General features: G+C 47.4%; 1 protein-coding gene, 1 long non-coding RNA gene and 2 other non-coding genes across 4 annotated transcripts; 2 read left to right on the top strand and 2 right to left on the bottom strand.

The window, feature by feature from the left end:
* Positions 1-613: 613 nt before the first annotated feature.
* On the bottom strand, positions 614-6,092 carry LOC147580650 (uncharacterized). The gene is made up of 3 exons (XR_015250948.1): positions 4,777-6,092; positions 4,276-4,488; positions 614-1,432 (listed from the first exon to the last, which is right to left on the bottom strand). It is a non-coding gene; the product is annotated as an uncharacterized LOC147580650 (long non-coding RNA).
* Positions 4,283-4,371, top strand: TRNAY-GUA (transfer RNA tyrosine (anticodon GUA)). The gene is given in 2 exon segments: positions 4,283-4,319; positions 4,336-4,371. It is a non-coding gene; the product is annotated as a tRNA-Tyr (tRNA).
* Positions 6,093-6,274: 182 nt separating the features above from the next.
* Positions 6,275-9,505, top strand: ABT1 (activator of basal transcription 1). Its single transcript, XM_025916992.2, has 3 exons — positions 6,275-6,570; positions 7,209-7,414; positions 7,564-9,505. Exons 1-3 carry the CDS (start codon positions 6,330-6,332, stop codon positions 7,942-7,944), a joined length of 828 nt encoding a protein of 275 aa, XP_025772777.1. The 5' UTR covers positions 6,275-6,329; the 3' UTR covers positions 7,945-9,505.
* Positions 9,506-10,669: 1,164 nt separating this feature from the next.
* TRNAN-GUU (transfer RNA asparagine (anticodon GUU)) lies at positions 10,670-10,743 on the bottom strand. The gene has a single exon. It is a non-coding gene; the product is annotated as a tRNA-Asn (tRNA).
* Between the last annotated feature and the right edge of the window lie 4,033 nt (positions 10,744-14,776).

The raw sequence follows: 14,776 nt of genomic DNA, 5'->3' as shown, positions 1-14,776 counted from the left end.
AGACATGGCACGCATGTTTGAGACAGTCGTGTAGCTTCTCGTAGAATATCATGCTCAGCCTGTTTGCTAATAGTTTGGTGTAAATCCCAACATTTAAAAATGATCTCGAATGGTAATTTTCAGGAACAGCAAGGAATTAGGAGGGTTTGAAGATTCCTGCTGTCCTTTTCAGTCTGTCTTTGGGAAAGCCTGTTCCCAGCAACCAAACGGCCGGTAGAAGCTACCAAGTTTTAAGCAGGCTGAATTCTGGAATGTCGTTGCAAGAGAGGAGAGGAGAACAGGGCAGTCCTGTGGCCCACGTGACGCAGGACAGAGCAGATGAAACGCCTGGTGTCTAACGACTTGTATCCTTTTTGCTGGAGTCCCAACTACTGCAGTTTTCAGTCTTGAAAAATTGCCACAGCCTTTTCAAATCCCATCCAAGATCTGGATTCACTCTGATAAATTTGCTCCACTTTTAGCTCAACACATTTAGAAATTCCACAAAGAGCCTGAGCCTACAATGAGCAGCTTTTCCAGAATACTTTCCTGGAATCCATTTCTTGGAGTGACCGGAAAAAAAAACTCACCTCTCTTAAAGTAATACAAAATGACACTAGGCTGGCAGGCAGACTCTCGGCAAACGTCACTGAACTTTTCTTTCACTCAGCGATAGAACACGGACAATTGGAAACCAACCAACAAACAAATCTTTGAACCCTCTTACCATACATATCTCTTGGTGCAGAAGTTCACACATTTCTGTTGGGTGTTTTCCTAGGAGGAGAATGAGCCTTCCTCGTGGATTCAGACTTGCACGTTTCCTGTGTGTCCGCCTGAGTAGGGTAGGTTACACTGCAGTCACAAGCATCCCCCCCTCTGCAAATCATGATGGCTCGTAACCGGAAACTCTTCAGTGTCATATAAATCAGTCATGGTTTGCCTGGTGGGCTCCTTGTGGATCCCCAACAACTCAGATCATATTTTGTCAGGGGAAGTGTCAAGAGGGTTGTGGTGGATGGCTCACTGGCTCTCCAACTTCCAGGAGGGACATCTCATTTGTCAAAACAGTTGTGTCACACGGCCACATCTATTTCTAAAGGAGTAGTGAACTCTAATCTTAGATATGGTACAACACAATGTCAGGAGATTTTTGAAAAGCAATAGTGTCCATTACAGTTCACCACGCAGCCACCAACGATTCTGCCCACCCTCCTTCCTAAAAGCCAAACACGCTTGGCTTCCCCTGGGGGGAGACAACATAAAAGTCCATGAGAACGTCAGTTTGCTGAAAGTCTAGCATCTCTGAGTGATGCACACTGGTTCCTTCGCTGGTGAAGGATTTGCATTTGTTTCTACGCGGCTTTTCATAAATGCAACTAGGTCTGTCCAAATGTGACATTTAGGACGACTAAAACTCTTGTATGTGATACAAAACATCAGCTTGAACGCACTGGAGATTTAAAAATAGGGTAAACACAAATTTGTGTAATTGCATAATATGCTACAAATAGTAAGTACTATGGGTAAAAGAACAAGTAAACAGAGTAAGTTGGGAATCAGTGATAAGGAGGCCGTGGGCAGCAAGAAACAGACTGCTTAGCAATGGCATCGAGTTGGTGTTGAAGTTTCTGTATGGATGACCAGTTTTCTTTTGTTTTTAATTACTTCTATTGAAATGTAATTTAAACACAGTAAAAGTCAGGGGCTCCTGGGGGGCTCAGTTGGTTAAGCATTTGACTCTTGATTTTGGCTCAGGTCAGGATCTCATGGTGTGTGAGATCGAGCCCTGGTGTCAGAGCCTGCTGAAGATTCTCTCTCTCCCCCCTGCCCCTCTCCCCCGCTTGTGCACTCTCTCTCTCTCTAAAACAAAACAAAACAAAAACCCCACACACACATAGTAAAATCCATTCCTTTTAAGTCTTTTCAAGTGTATGTTCGGTGAGTCTTGAAAATTATATTCAGTCACAGAACTACCACAACCATCATGATATAGAACCTTTTCATCCCTCCAAAAAGTTTACTTCTGCCTTCAGAAGCACTGATCTGCTTTCCGTCGCAGTACTTTTTGCAAAAGTCTAGAGAGAGACTCGCGCAGCGTGCGGCTGGGAGCCTGGCTTCCTTTACCTAGCAGTGCTGTTGGGATTCACCGGGTGTATATCCATGGTTCATTCCCTCTTACTGGCCAGTAGCCCATGGTAGGGATGTACTACGATTTGTTTCTTCACTCACCAGCTAACGAAAGTTGGTATTGGTTTTCTTGTTAATAACAAAACTGCTTGTTATGGACCGAATAACCACCCCCGGCCCCGTTCCTATGTTGAAGCCCTGATTTCCAGTACATCAGAATGAGACCGTATTTGGAGATGGACCCTGAAAGACGTTACTGCATTCATTGTGTGCCTTGACCCGATCTGGCTGGCATCTTTATAAGAGGAGGTGATGAGGACACAGAGAGAGACGCTAGGAGCATGTGAGTACAAAGTAACTACCGTGGAAGGAGGAAACAAGAAGATACCCTTCTGAGGCCAAACAGAGGCCGCAGAAGAAATCAACCCTGCTGACACCTTGATCTTGGGCCTCAGCTTCCAGAGCTGTGAGGAAATAAATTTCTGTTGCTTGAGTCACCCAGCCTGTGGCCGGTTGTCATGGCGGTCCTCACCGACTATTACGTGGCTATAAATATTTCGGGTGTAAGTCTTTGTGTGGACGTGCCTTTTCATTTATTTTCGGTAAATAACATAGGCATGGGACTGCTGGATCCTATGGGAAGTGTGTATTTAACTTTCAAAGAAACTACCAGCTGTTATCCAAGGGGGCTATACCGTTTCACATTCTCATTGCAGTTCGTTTCTCCACATCTTAGCACAGTCAGTCTTTTAAATATTGGCCATTCAGAATCGTAAGGAACACTGTAACACATTCACATGTCCTACCCACATTTATGGGGAGGGGATTATTCAGATATTCTAAGAGGTGGGTGAAAATCCCGGGGTCATCTTATATTTCGGCCTCCTTTGATGAATGTGTGGAGGCATCTCCCGGGGCTTAATCTGCATTTCCCTCGTGGCTAATGATGTCTACCTTTTCAGGTAGTTATAGGTCATCTGCACATCTTCGGTGAAATGTCTGTTGAGATCCTTCCCTTTTTTAAAAAAAATTGAATTGTTTGCCTCCTGATTGAGTTGTGAGAATGCTTTATACTGGATAAAAGTCTTGTATGTCAGATGTTTGTTCTGCAAATACTGTCTCCCAGTCTGTGGTTTGACTTTTCATTTTCTTAGTGGTATCTTTTGAAAACAGCTCTCTCTCTCTGCCCCTCCCCCACATTTTCTCTCTGTCTCTTAAAAATAAATACGTAAACTTAAAAAAAAAAAAGGAGAGAAATGTACTAGACCATATATTCTTAGTTTCTCATGAGAGGGAACAGAATAACTACATGTAATATGAATTATGTGTTGGCAGATTTCTCATAGAAATCACTAGGTAGGATCTTCTGAAGAAAAATGTATTTTTTCAAGGCTATAGTTACAAAGTATTTTTAAATAAGAAATACTCTTTTATAGATAAACTTACCAGAAATCTTTTCTAAGGATACATCACCAAGAAATGTCTGTCCAGATGGCTTCCTGTTTTCTCCAACCATGTTCAACCAGGAAGCTAAACACCATTACAGGTGTTCATTAGCAATGCATGATAGCATTCCCCCCCCCCCAATAAATGTCTACGTTGCTCTTCTCAAAATTGGGGAGGGGCGTATTTATTTGGTCCACTCTAATATGAGGCACTCAGTTCCTAGACATACACTCGCATACGCGATGCCCCTCATGGTTTGGGTCTAGCACATTTCTGTCTGTACACTTTCCTTGTCTTTCAACAAGGAGAAATGCGATGTTTCCAAAATGAACTTGGCAGTGTCTCTGCTTTAAGACAGTAGAGCCCTCTTCAACCGAGTTATCTATATTTAGGATAAGTTATCATTTATCGGCCACTATAACAGGCGTTAAGTGGCCGGGACAGCGGGGCTGCAGTAGGGATAAGGGTGATGGGCCTCAGGGAGCAGGATACGGAACAAGGATGGTGGTATTTCCTTTTTTAAAGACCTGAAACAGGCAGTAAAAAGCACAAAACTTAAGTTTTTATGAATATTGATTTTTTAATATACCTCTATGATCGCGACCCCTATCAGTTTTAGAACATTTCCAGCACCTTAGAAAAAAATTCGCACTACATTTTAAAAATAGAATCCAAACAAAACCATTGAGAGAAACATTAAGGTATTCTAACGAGCCTCACCACCAATCCTTCGATAGCTCAGTTGGTAGAGCGGAGGACTGTAGGCGTGTGGTTGTGGTCATCCTTAGGTCGCTGGTTCGAATCCGGCTCGAAGGACTTGGCCTTTTTGAAAGGTTTTCGGTGACACTGCACACCTGGTCCCTTAGCGTGTGTAGGAAAACTTGAACACAGTTGGGCGGACTGTCATTTGTACTTACAGATGAACTCGTAGGACTGAAAAATAATAAAAACAATAGTGAACGACCCCCAGATACGTACACAAAAAGCTGCTTATGTAAGTCGGGGTCTCCAGGAAGGCTGACTTTTCATGGAGTTTGGGAAAGGGAAAGGGTCATGGGGAGGGCGGACAACCGGAAGGACGTCTGGACCCAAAGTTTACAATTCATTTTGGAGGCCCGGTGGTCTTTCTGGACTCTCTGTTATGCTGATATTTAAGCGCATAAACATTTAATTAATGGCAACTTGAAACACACACAAGGTCGAGAAAACAGCATATGTTACCATCGCAGCCATCACATGGGTACAACAGAAAGCATCTATTTCCGCAGATGCCCCCCTTCCCACCCCGGCCTCTTGAAGCAGTGCCGAGATGTGCTCTCACTTCATCCGTAGTTGCTCGGTGCTTTGAAGACGGAAGAATGACATACGGGACCGAGTCTGTGCCTCTTACCGCCCTCTCCCGCCTCTAAAAAAGGAGCGGCGGGCAAATGATAAAGTTTGCTTTCGTAACATTAATGAAACCGGCGTGTAGGAACTCGAGTTTATTAGATCTTTCGCCCACTCCAGGAAGAGCGTGGCGCTGCGTTCCTGCAGGAATATACTGGGAGGCTCTCTGGCAGGAGCTGTCACCTAGGAAGGTAGCTTGTGGACGGACACCTGCGCCCCCTGCTGCAGTCCTCTGGGTTCCTCGGCGCCCTCGCCTGTTCCAGCGGGATGGGAATTTCCGTCCGGCTGCAGCGAGGGCGGGTCTAAGTTACGCTTAAACTCGCCCCGGGCCCCTTCCGGAAAGCGGGCTGGAGGGTTTGTCCGCATTCCAGGCCGCGCCCCTTTCCGCCCCACTGCAGGTGCGCGTGGGAGGAACGGCGGCTCCAAGAGCACGGAGACGGCGCCCCCTGCTGGGCGCGTCCGCGCGCGACGGGACAGGGCGGCGCCAGGCACCTGCGGGAGAGAGGTCTCAGTAGGAGTGCCAAGACCGCCCCCGGGGCCGTCCGCACAGACAGGTCTCGCGAGACCAGGGTTAAGCGCGCCGCCCGGGGGGTGGGATCCCCAGACTCCGGTCGTGTGTATATGTGCCAACAGGTGTTTATAATATAAACACGAATCACGTATCAGTACAAATGTACGATAGGCGCCAAGCACGTATTTAACGTTAGGGCAATAACTGTTACACATGAACATTTGGGGGACATCTTTACGAAATCAAATCTAAAATGAATACTTTAAGGTAAACAAAATACTTGTAAACTGCTTGAGGTCACAACTGAAATTTTCAAAATGCAAATCTCACTTCCAAAACCTGTATTTGCGAAGCTAAAGTACATTTCCAAAACTTAGAAACATTCAAAACTCGCAGCTAAATTTTGAAAAATAATTCAAATTTCAAAACTCAAGACAATTTTAAAAACTGAAGTAAACTGTAAAAGGTGGAACAGCCCCCAACCGGAGGCACAGCCGGGTCCCTTGGGTAAAATGCTGTTTTGATCGCTGACACACAGAAACCTCTCCCAACTTCCCAGTTTTCCAGCATTTCAGGAAGAGCCTGCTTCCCGCCTTTCTACACCTCACCAAGGCGTTCTCCAGGGCGCTTTAACACTTGGGGACCCACCCGCTCGGCTTCTGCCTCTGGGCCTGCTCGACCCCGGGTCCCACCCGTCAGCTTCGGATCTCGCGGCCGCTCCGGCCCCCACTTCCGCTCTCTCCACCCAATCTGGTTCTTCCATTTATCTCCGCCCGCGTCGGTCCCGCCCCCTCGCCGCCGGCCGGCGTACTCGGTGCGCAGCCGGCGCGGCGCGGCGCGGCGCTTTACGGCTGTCGTGCTTCTGGTACCCGCCAGCATGGAGGCCGAGGAGTTGGAGAAGGAGGCTGCGGAGCAGGAGCCCCCGGAAGCGAGAGACCAGAAACCAGAAGCGGAGGAGGAGCAGGAGGAATCCGAAGAGGCGGCTTGCGGCGGCAGGAAGCGGGTAGTACCGGGTATTGTGTACTTGGGCCACCTCCCGCCCCGCTTTCGGCCTCTGCACGTACGGAACCTTCTCAGCGCCTATGGCGAGGTCGGGCGCGTTTTTTTCCAGCCGGAGGGTAAGAGCGGAGGCCGTGGCTGTGCGGGCAGCAGGGTGGACTAGCCCGCGCGTCGCGTGGCTCGGGCTGTGCGCGTCCGAGGCGCTGTGGGGCACGGGACTCGAGGCCGGCGCCCGGGGAGACGAGTGGTGCGCAAACCTTTAAGGAGACGGGATTAGGTGTGCGTAGCGCCTTGCGCACAGATGGGTAGTTCTCGGGTTGTGAACTCTGGCTTCTGATGTCGACCCCGCGCAGCCCTCTTTCCTGAGCCAGCTTTACCAGTTTACTGAGTGAGTACATCCTGAATAAAAGTCTCAGAGGCTTTTTCACACACTGAACCCATCCCCTTTGTCATCGCGGCCCGGGTCTAGACTGTGTGGTCAGCTGACCCCAGCTCCCGCGCGGACACTAACCGAATCGGGATTGGGGGCGTGTGAGAGTTGTAAGTAGAATGTTCGGAGCGGATCTGATGCAGGAGTTGACGTTTGAGGAAAGGATTTAGACGTGGGGAAAGGGTGCACGGGGAATGGATGGAACTTGGAGTCCTTTTCCCGGGCAGAGGCCTGGAGGTGGGATCCTGGCCCGAGGGCGAGTGGGGGGTGAAGTTCCTTGGGAGCCACGTGGGCCCCTTAAACCTCTGCTGTGTCCTCGGCGCGCAGACGGGTTCGTGAGGCGCAAGAAGAAGGCGGCGGCAGCCTCGGCCACGGGAGGGAAAAAGCGGTCCAAGTACAGCAAGGACTACACCGAGGGCTGGGTGGAGTTTCGGGACAAGCGAGTGGCCAAGCGCGTGGCGGCCAGTCTGCACAACACGCCCATGGGAGCCCGACGGCGCAGCCCCTTCCGTTACGACCTGTGGAACCTCAAGGTAAGGGGCGGACTTGTCTGCCTTCCCAGCCCTAGCCGGGGCTGCTCCGTTACCTCCTGTTGGTCCCACCCGCTCTCCTCTCCTCTGCCTTCCTGCCACGCCTTACCCACGTCCTTTCTCGTTTTTGTTGTCGTTGTTGTTGTTCGCAGTACCTGCACCGTTTCACGTGGTCCCACCTCAGCGAACATCTTGCCTTTGAGCGCCAGGTACGCAGGCAGCGCCTGAGGGCCGAGGTTGCCCAGGCCAAGCGTGAGACTGACTTCTACCTTCGAAGTGTGGAACGGGGACAGCGCTTCCTTGCTGCTGATGGGGACTCCGCCCGCCCGAATGGCACCTGGGCCTTTGCCCAGCGTCCTACTGAGCAGGAGCTGAGAGCCCGGAAGGCAGCTCGGCCCGGGGGACGTGAACGGGCTCGCCTGGCTAATGTCCAGGACCAGGCTCGCTCCAACCGAGGGCTGCTTGCCAAGATCTTCGGAGCTCCACCACCTTCAGAGAGCGTGGAAGAACCCTCACTAGCCAGGGACTCATGAAGGGCAGAGGAGACCCCTTCTGTCTCATAGCCCTGATAATGTCTATTCAGGCAGACGTTTTATTATCTTTCTCAGACCAGGAGTCTCTGATGAGTGCTCAGACAGACCTTTTGTGGGCCTCTCCTCCCCGCTCCCACTCCTGTTGCCTGGCAAAGGCCCCTAATTCATACTAGCATGAGTGTGACTACTGCACATGCCTGTTTCATTTGATTCTTGGCCATCTGCCTCCTGCCCAGTGGGAGCCTCTAAAAATCCCACTTTCTGGCCTCAGGAAGAGCCTTTACCTCAAGCTAGAGTGGGAATGTGTAGTCCAGGCAACTTTTTTACCAACTGTAAGTGAAGGGTAGCGGCCACATCCTTTTTATTTAGAAAAGATTAACAGGGATGGGTTAATGGGGTGGGACTGGATGGGAGCCACCTTCCAAATGTATTTATAGAAAAGAAAAAAATGTATATATTTGTATACTTTTGTAGTTTATTGGTGTGTGTGTGGGGGTGCATTTTATAAGTTCTAACTTCTGTCTCCTCATGTCCCATTAATGTCATCTCCTGGTCTCAGAGCCACCTCTCCCTCCCTCTCCACCTTCAGTCTGAACTCTTTTCTGTCTATCAGATTAATTTCTTAGCCCACTTTATCAATGATCTAATTCCACATTTACCAAGTCACTACATGAGGACATAGTGATAGTGGGTAATAACACACGGCCCTTGGCATTAAGAGTTGTAGGCCACTAGAAAGGGACAGATATTCAAGAAATAATGTCCAGAGGTACTGCAGGCATCATGTAGAAATATATAAGGGCTAGAGGAGGAGCCATGGGAGGGCTTGGTTTATCTGGGAAGGTAAGCAGTGCTTAATATGGAGCTGATCCCTCATCACGCTCTTCAGAGAGGGGTCAGTTTTCACCAAGTTTTCCATATCGCTCCTGAAAAGTGAACAGAAATCTGAATGAGCCTGATGTACTCCTGTTGTTGGAAACAAAGCTCCATGGATGGAGCGTTGGGTTCAAACCACTGTAAAGGGAGACAAAGCCTAGGAGGTAGGCACGGTGCCCTTCGGGTGGTCTTCTACGAATTAGGGCTTAGACAAGGGGGAGGGCTCACAACACTAAAGCAGCTTTAGAAGCCGCACAGAATCCATGGCAGCCACTAAGAGAAACGGAAAACTGAAGTGTTAAGAAACCTGGACGCAGCCTCATAGAACTTGAAACCGGTCAGGGGCGCCTGGCTGCCTCGGTCCATGGAGTGAGCGACTCCCGATCTGGAGTTGGGTGTAGAGATCACTGAAAAAGTCTTAAAAAATACTAGTCACTATCCAGTCTGTTAAACCTACTTGAAATAGTAGAGTGACTATAATAATAATGGATTTTGCTTGTGCAATTTAATTCCCTGCCCGCCCCCCCACCCCCCAACGCCGCTCCTCAATATAATTACTCGTGTTTGGGTGAGGCAGATTCATCCACTTCTTTGGCTCTAAAATGATAAAATCTTAGTCCTGTTACGATTTTTATTCGATAGGTGCACTTTATGTGGGAGAATAAAAATGACCTTACGTTCAAAATGATGTCTGTTGGGTGTCACATTTCCCACGTCCCTAACCCTCTCATACCCGTCTGATAAAAACATCTGTGTAACGTTACACCCTCAGGCTTGGGAACTTGATACCCTTGTTTCTGTGTTCATTTCTCCTGAGTTTGTTTCCTGTGGGTCGTTTCCCCAGGTCATGATGTCTTCCCAAGTGAGCGAGAAAAATTCCGTGTCAGAATCTGACAAGCTGTCATATTCACTTATTCAGGATTCCCAGTGCCACTGTCACCTTTGGTAGATAAAGAGAATATCGAGAGTGAGAAATCTTTTCCCCTTAGGTTGCTAACAATTTAGGAAGCAAAACATGGGGCTTCGGAATTTTTTGAATGAAATAAACTTCTCAGGCTGGGTGGCGTCAGGTGTCAGTATATTCAAGGTCAGCATCCAAGGGTCCGGTACAGTAGTTCGCACAGAGAGTTTACCCGCAGCCTGGAAAACTGGGTAAATCACAGGCGGAGCAAGAAATGAAGATAAGAATGGGTGGAAGACAATGAGTTTCTGGGGAACCGTCAGCTTGATTCCCTGCAGACCAAGCCCTTTGAGGGCAGGAATATACCTTCTTTTACACTTAAAATTTTATTTTCTGGATGTTGCCACCAGTAACCCTGACATGGGTCAATTTTAGTTGTACAAATGCAGCAATTGTGTACGTTCCCAGAAGTGGATTTGCAGAGTAATTTCGGTAGATCTTGTCAAAATGCCTTTTATGGAAAGTGTCAGGGACCCTTTGGGGGATTATAAGCGAGGAAAGTCAGATGATTTCGATGGAAGCTTGCACTCTGCCTCCGCGGCCCATTCCCGACGTCCAGAGCCCGAGGACCTGACTCGGGGACAGCCTGGGCCAGCTGGGTGTGGACAGCCGGGGTTCACGCCGCCGGATGGACCAACGCAGCTGAGGGAGAAGGAATCTGGAAACAAATTCAGTAGAATTAGGGACAAAATGACGGATTGCGCCCACGTCTGGCTGCATCCTGAAGGCTTTCAAGCAAATAATCCGTGAACACGGGAACACTCCCTCTGTCGCAAGACGCCCTGGGGAGCTACGTTAGCTCGGTTTTCATTTTATTTGTGAGAATGTTCACAAACGGATTTTGTACGACAAAATTTCCGAAAGCCGGAGTTCTTAAAGGGAAAGTGCCGTCCCTGGGTGGGCTCGAACCACCAACCTTTCGGTTAACAGCCGAACGCGCTAACCGATTGCGCCACAGAGACGGGGACGCGAGGAGCTCTCTTGTCAAACATGATCATGTCATTTCCCCAGTCCAGACCGTGGGATATACTCAAGAAACGAACCTTTTGCCGGGCATGTATATTGAAGAAATGTTCCCTCGCTTCCTGGTTTCTGTTGTTCCTATGTTTTGAAAACAAATTTTGACAATACAGATATTATTCTTAGAGAGGAACCTCACAGTGTTGACTGGGTGGGGAGCTGGGCGCGGGACTGCTGTTTACCCCGAGAAAGTGTGATTATAATAAAATAATAAATAAATAATAATAATAATAATAATAATAATAATAATAGTGAAGGACATCTGGACCGAATTTCTTTTCAGGTCGATAAGAGAGCTTTTGCTAACACTCCGGTTGATAGGGAAGCCCCTGGAAGGGTTCTGTACAGGTGAAGATACCTTCAATGGGAAAGATTCCAGTAAGAGAAACGCAGAAAGGAAAACCATTTAGGGGACAGTCTGAAGGCTCATCAGTGGATCCTTAAATGATCAGGTAAAAGTGTACTTGCCCGGAAATAGGATATTCTCACGTACCAAAGCAGCAGCGCAGAGATCCCTTGCTAACCGCAAAGAGAAAAGTCTTTACAAAATGACCTCTGTCTCCACTTACACCAGGGATCAAATTGAGCATCATTAACAATGGGGCGGATTAACATCGGCACTTCCTGGTGAAGTCACACGGGCACGCCCACATGATATTCTGGCCAAAAAGGATTAACTTGGATGTCATTTGATAACTTCTGGCCTCCTTGCTCCATTTAGCTATTGCCGTGGAACAAGATGCTGAAAAATGTTAGTGACTGTTTCAATCATGGCTCTTCCAGAGAAGCAGAACATATGTAATATCTCTTGTCTCTCTCATCTCTCTATCTCAGTTCCTTTCTCTAGAGATCTCCCCCTATTCTAGATCCATCCACCAGTCCTCAATCAATCCATCATCTATCTATCTCATCCCTTACCTATCTGATGGGCTGATGTGTATAGAGCTGGCCAGCAAGCTAGAACTCAGACAGGATTTCTGTGTCACAGTCTTGAGACAGAATTTCTTCTTCAGGGGAAAAAAAAAAAAAAAAAAAAAAAAGGAACGAAACATGAAGAATTTAAAATGTTGGTTGAGTAAAATAAGATCTCGGAGATTCCAAAGTCAAAACATCCACTTAAGGGTCCTCAGCACAGACTTGAGTATTTTGGGATACAGCGTACATGGAAAGGTCTGGAAGGCTGGAAATTAGTGCGAAATAGACAGTAATATGTCCCTGGAAAGAGCCCCAGCTGGGAAAACGCGATCAGAAAAATTAAGGTGTGATGTAATTTTCTTTGCTTGGAGAGTAATAATAAGTAGCCAAAGCGTGATACAAAGTGCGACAAACGGGAGGAATTGTGTGCAGAGGGGGATGGGGTATGTGAGAACTCTATTTCTTGTGGGGTTTTTCCCTGTATTTCTGATTATTCTTTTTTTTTTTTATTAAAAAAACTTTTTAAATGTTTATTTTTGAGAGACAGAGACAGAACATGAATGGGGAGAGGCAGAGAAAGGGAGACACAGAGTCCGAAGCAGGGTCCAGGCGGTGAGAGCCTGACGCAGGCCTCGAACTCACAAACCTGTGAGATCATGACCTGAGCTGAAGTCAGACGCTTAACTGACTGAACCACCCAGGTGCCCCAGTGATGATTTTTTCTACAAATCTAAAACTGCTTTAAATAATAGTCTATTAAGTTAAATCAGTCAATCAGTCAATCAATCATATGAAAAAGGAGGGGTGTTACTGACCAGACTCAAAACACGATCAAAGGGAAGTTTCTCGAGCACTGTTACCTGTACCTGAATTCAAATTAGGATCCCGGAAATGGGCCTTTGGTCTTACGGTGAGGACACAGTGATCACACCTGGAATTCTCCCAAAATGCCCTTTGCTCTGCAAAGTATAATTCAATGTGACAGCAGCCGTAGTCTACCTTTTCATTCAATGACGCATCTTTAATACCTCCCTCCTGCTTTATTGGGTCATAGCAATCAATCCGCTACGTTCCATAGAGGGACATAACAAGATGAAACAAATCATGTTTGCTGTTCTGTTATTCCTCATAGATTTCACTTCGGAGTTAATACATTTAGTAGACTGTTCAGTTTGGGAGACTTGTTTCAGAATGTACCGGAAGGTACCTCTCTGGAGAGGTAGGCAGAGGGGTGGAGGGGCAGAGGGGGTGCTGAGTCAATGCTGTAAACTTTGGTTAAATTAAAAGTGAGGAAATCACAGAGTGCTAAGGCGAATATATTTTGGGGACCAACTGATTGAATTCCACTCATCTTACTGAAGAAGAAGGTAGGGACCCAACAGGCTAAATGTGTTACCCACCGGCATGTGGCTTATAAGCAGAAGAGCAAAGGTCAACCACCCGACTTCCTGATTCTCTCTCAGGGTTCTTTTTACAACACACCAGGCTTCACAGACTTGTTCCCTGTAACCAGGCCGTGTGAGCGTTACGACTGTTTGTTATGCTGTTTACCCCACCCTCCTATCACAATGCAAACTTCATAAATGCACGTTCTCTTCACTGATATTTGCACATTGTCTACAACGATGTCCAGCCTCAGCAACCATTTGTTACATAAAGAAAAAGTTCTTCCACGGTGGTCGGGCCGCATTCAACCTACTCACAGCCCTGCGCGTTCAGGCAAACCCCCAATAAGACGCCTTCTGGCCAAGCCACCGCCAGGTTGCGTCATTTCCGGTGGTTGTCCTCCCAGATTTGAATGTTCTTGGAAAGAAATGATCGCACTTCATACACAGTAAGTGCTTAACAAATGTCACCTCCTTTCCACCTCTCTTCCCTCTAGGGAGGCTTCTTTCCCTGCGGGTGTTTCATTTCCTCCAGCTAATACTTGAAATCTTTAGAGTACCTACTAGGATAGTGGGTGTCCCAGTGGGGAAATTTCCACAGGAACACATCACAAACGATGTATACGAAAACTGCACACTTCAAGCAGAGAGGCTCTGGCCCTCAGGTGGGAAGTCCCACCAGAGACTCCATCGCTGAACGATGGGGCTTCCAGAACTGGTTTTCCTAACAAGGGGTCCGGTTGGGTGATGCCTCCCTCCTCTGAATTCCGCCTGGACAAAGTCTGTATCACAATGAAGTTCTTGGCTGATCTCTTATTTTAAAAGCATTTTGCGTGTAAGTTTTATTTCCCCCGTAAAAGGAAACCGTATAAAATCTTGAACGTTGAGGATACCTAAGAGAGAAAAAGATGAGAAGAACTTGAGGGACACAGCACCAGAGAATCCTCTCAGGACGTTTACCAACATACGAGGCCATCTTTTTTTTTTTTTTTTTTTTTTTTTAATTTTTTTTTTCTTCAACGTTTTTTATTTATTTTTGGGACAGAGAGAGACAGAGCATGAACGGGGGAGGGGCAGAGAGAGAGAGGGAGACACAGAATCGGAAACAGGCTCCAGGCTCTGAGCCATCAGCCCAGAGCCCGACGCAGGGCTCGAACTCACGGACCACGAGATCGTGACCTGGCTGAAGTCGGACGCTTAACCGACTGCGCCACCCAGGCGCCCCGCGAGGCCATCTTTTTAAGAAAGGACAATTTAGGGGCGCCCGGCTGGCTCCACCGATAGAGCATGTGACTCCTGGAGTTGTGAGTTCGAGCCCCACATGGGTGCAGAGATTACTTAAAAGTAAAATTTTTAAAAAGAAAAAAAAAAAAGGAGACCAGTTGGCAGCTAAATTTTGTAGGCAAAACATAAGAGCTTCACTCCATCAAGGCCCTCAAAGCTACACGAACTATTTTGAAATACATGGATTCAAGGGTGAAAACAACGCAACTTTCCATCAGCAGATGAGTGGATAAGCAAAATGTGGTGTACTCATACAACAGAAGATTATTCATCCTTAAAAAAGAATGAAATTGTGATACCTGCTGCACAGAGATGCACCGGGAAAACATTATGCTAAGTGAAATAAGCTAGACACAAAAGGACAAATATCGTATGATTCCACTCATATGAG

Source organism: Puma concolor, chromosome B2 (assembly GCF_028749965.1).
Source record: "Puma concolor isolate L17-30 chromosome B2, mPumCon1.1.hap2, whole genome shotgun sequence".
NCBI classification, from domain to species: Eukaryota; Metazoa; Chordata; class Mammalia; order Carnivora; family Felidae; genus Puma; species Puma concolor.
The sequence above is the reverse complement of the archived record's forward strand: the minus strand, read 5'-3'. Positions and strand labels throughout refer to the sequence as shown.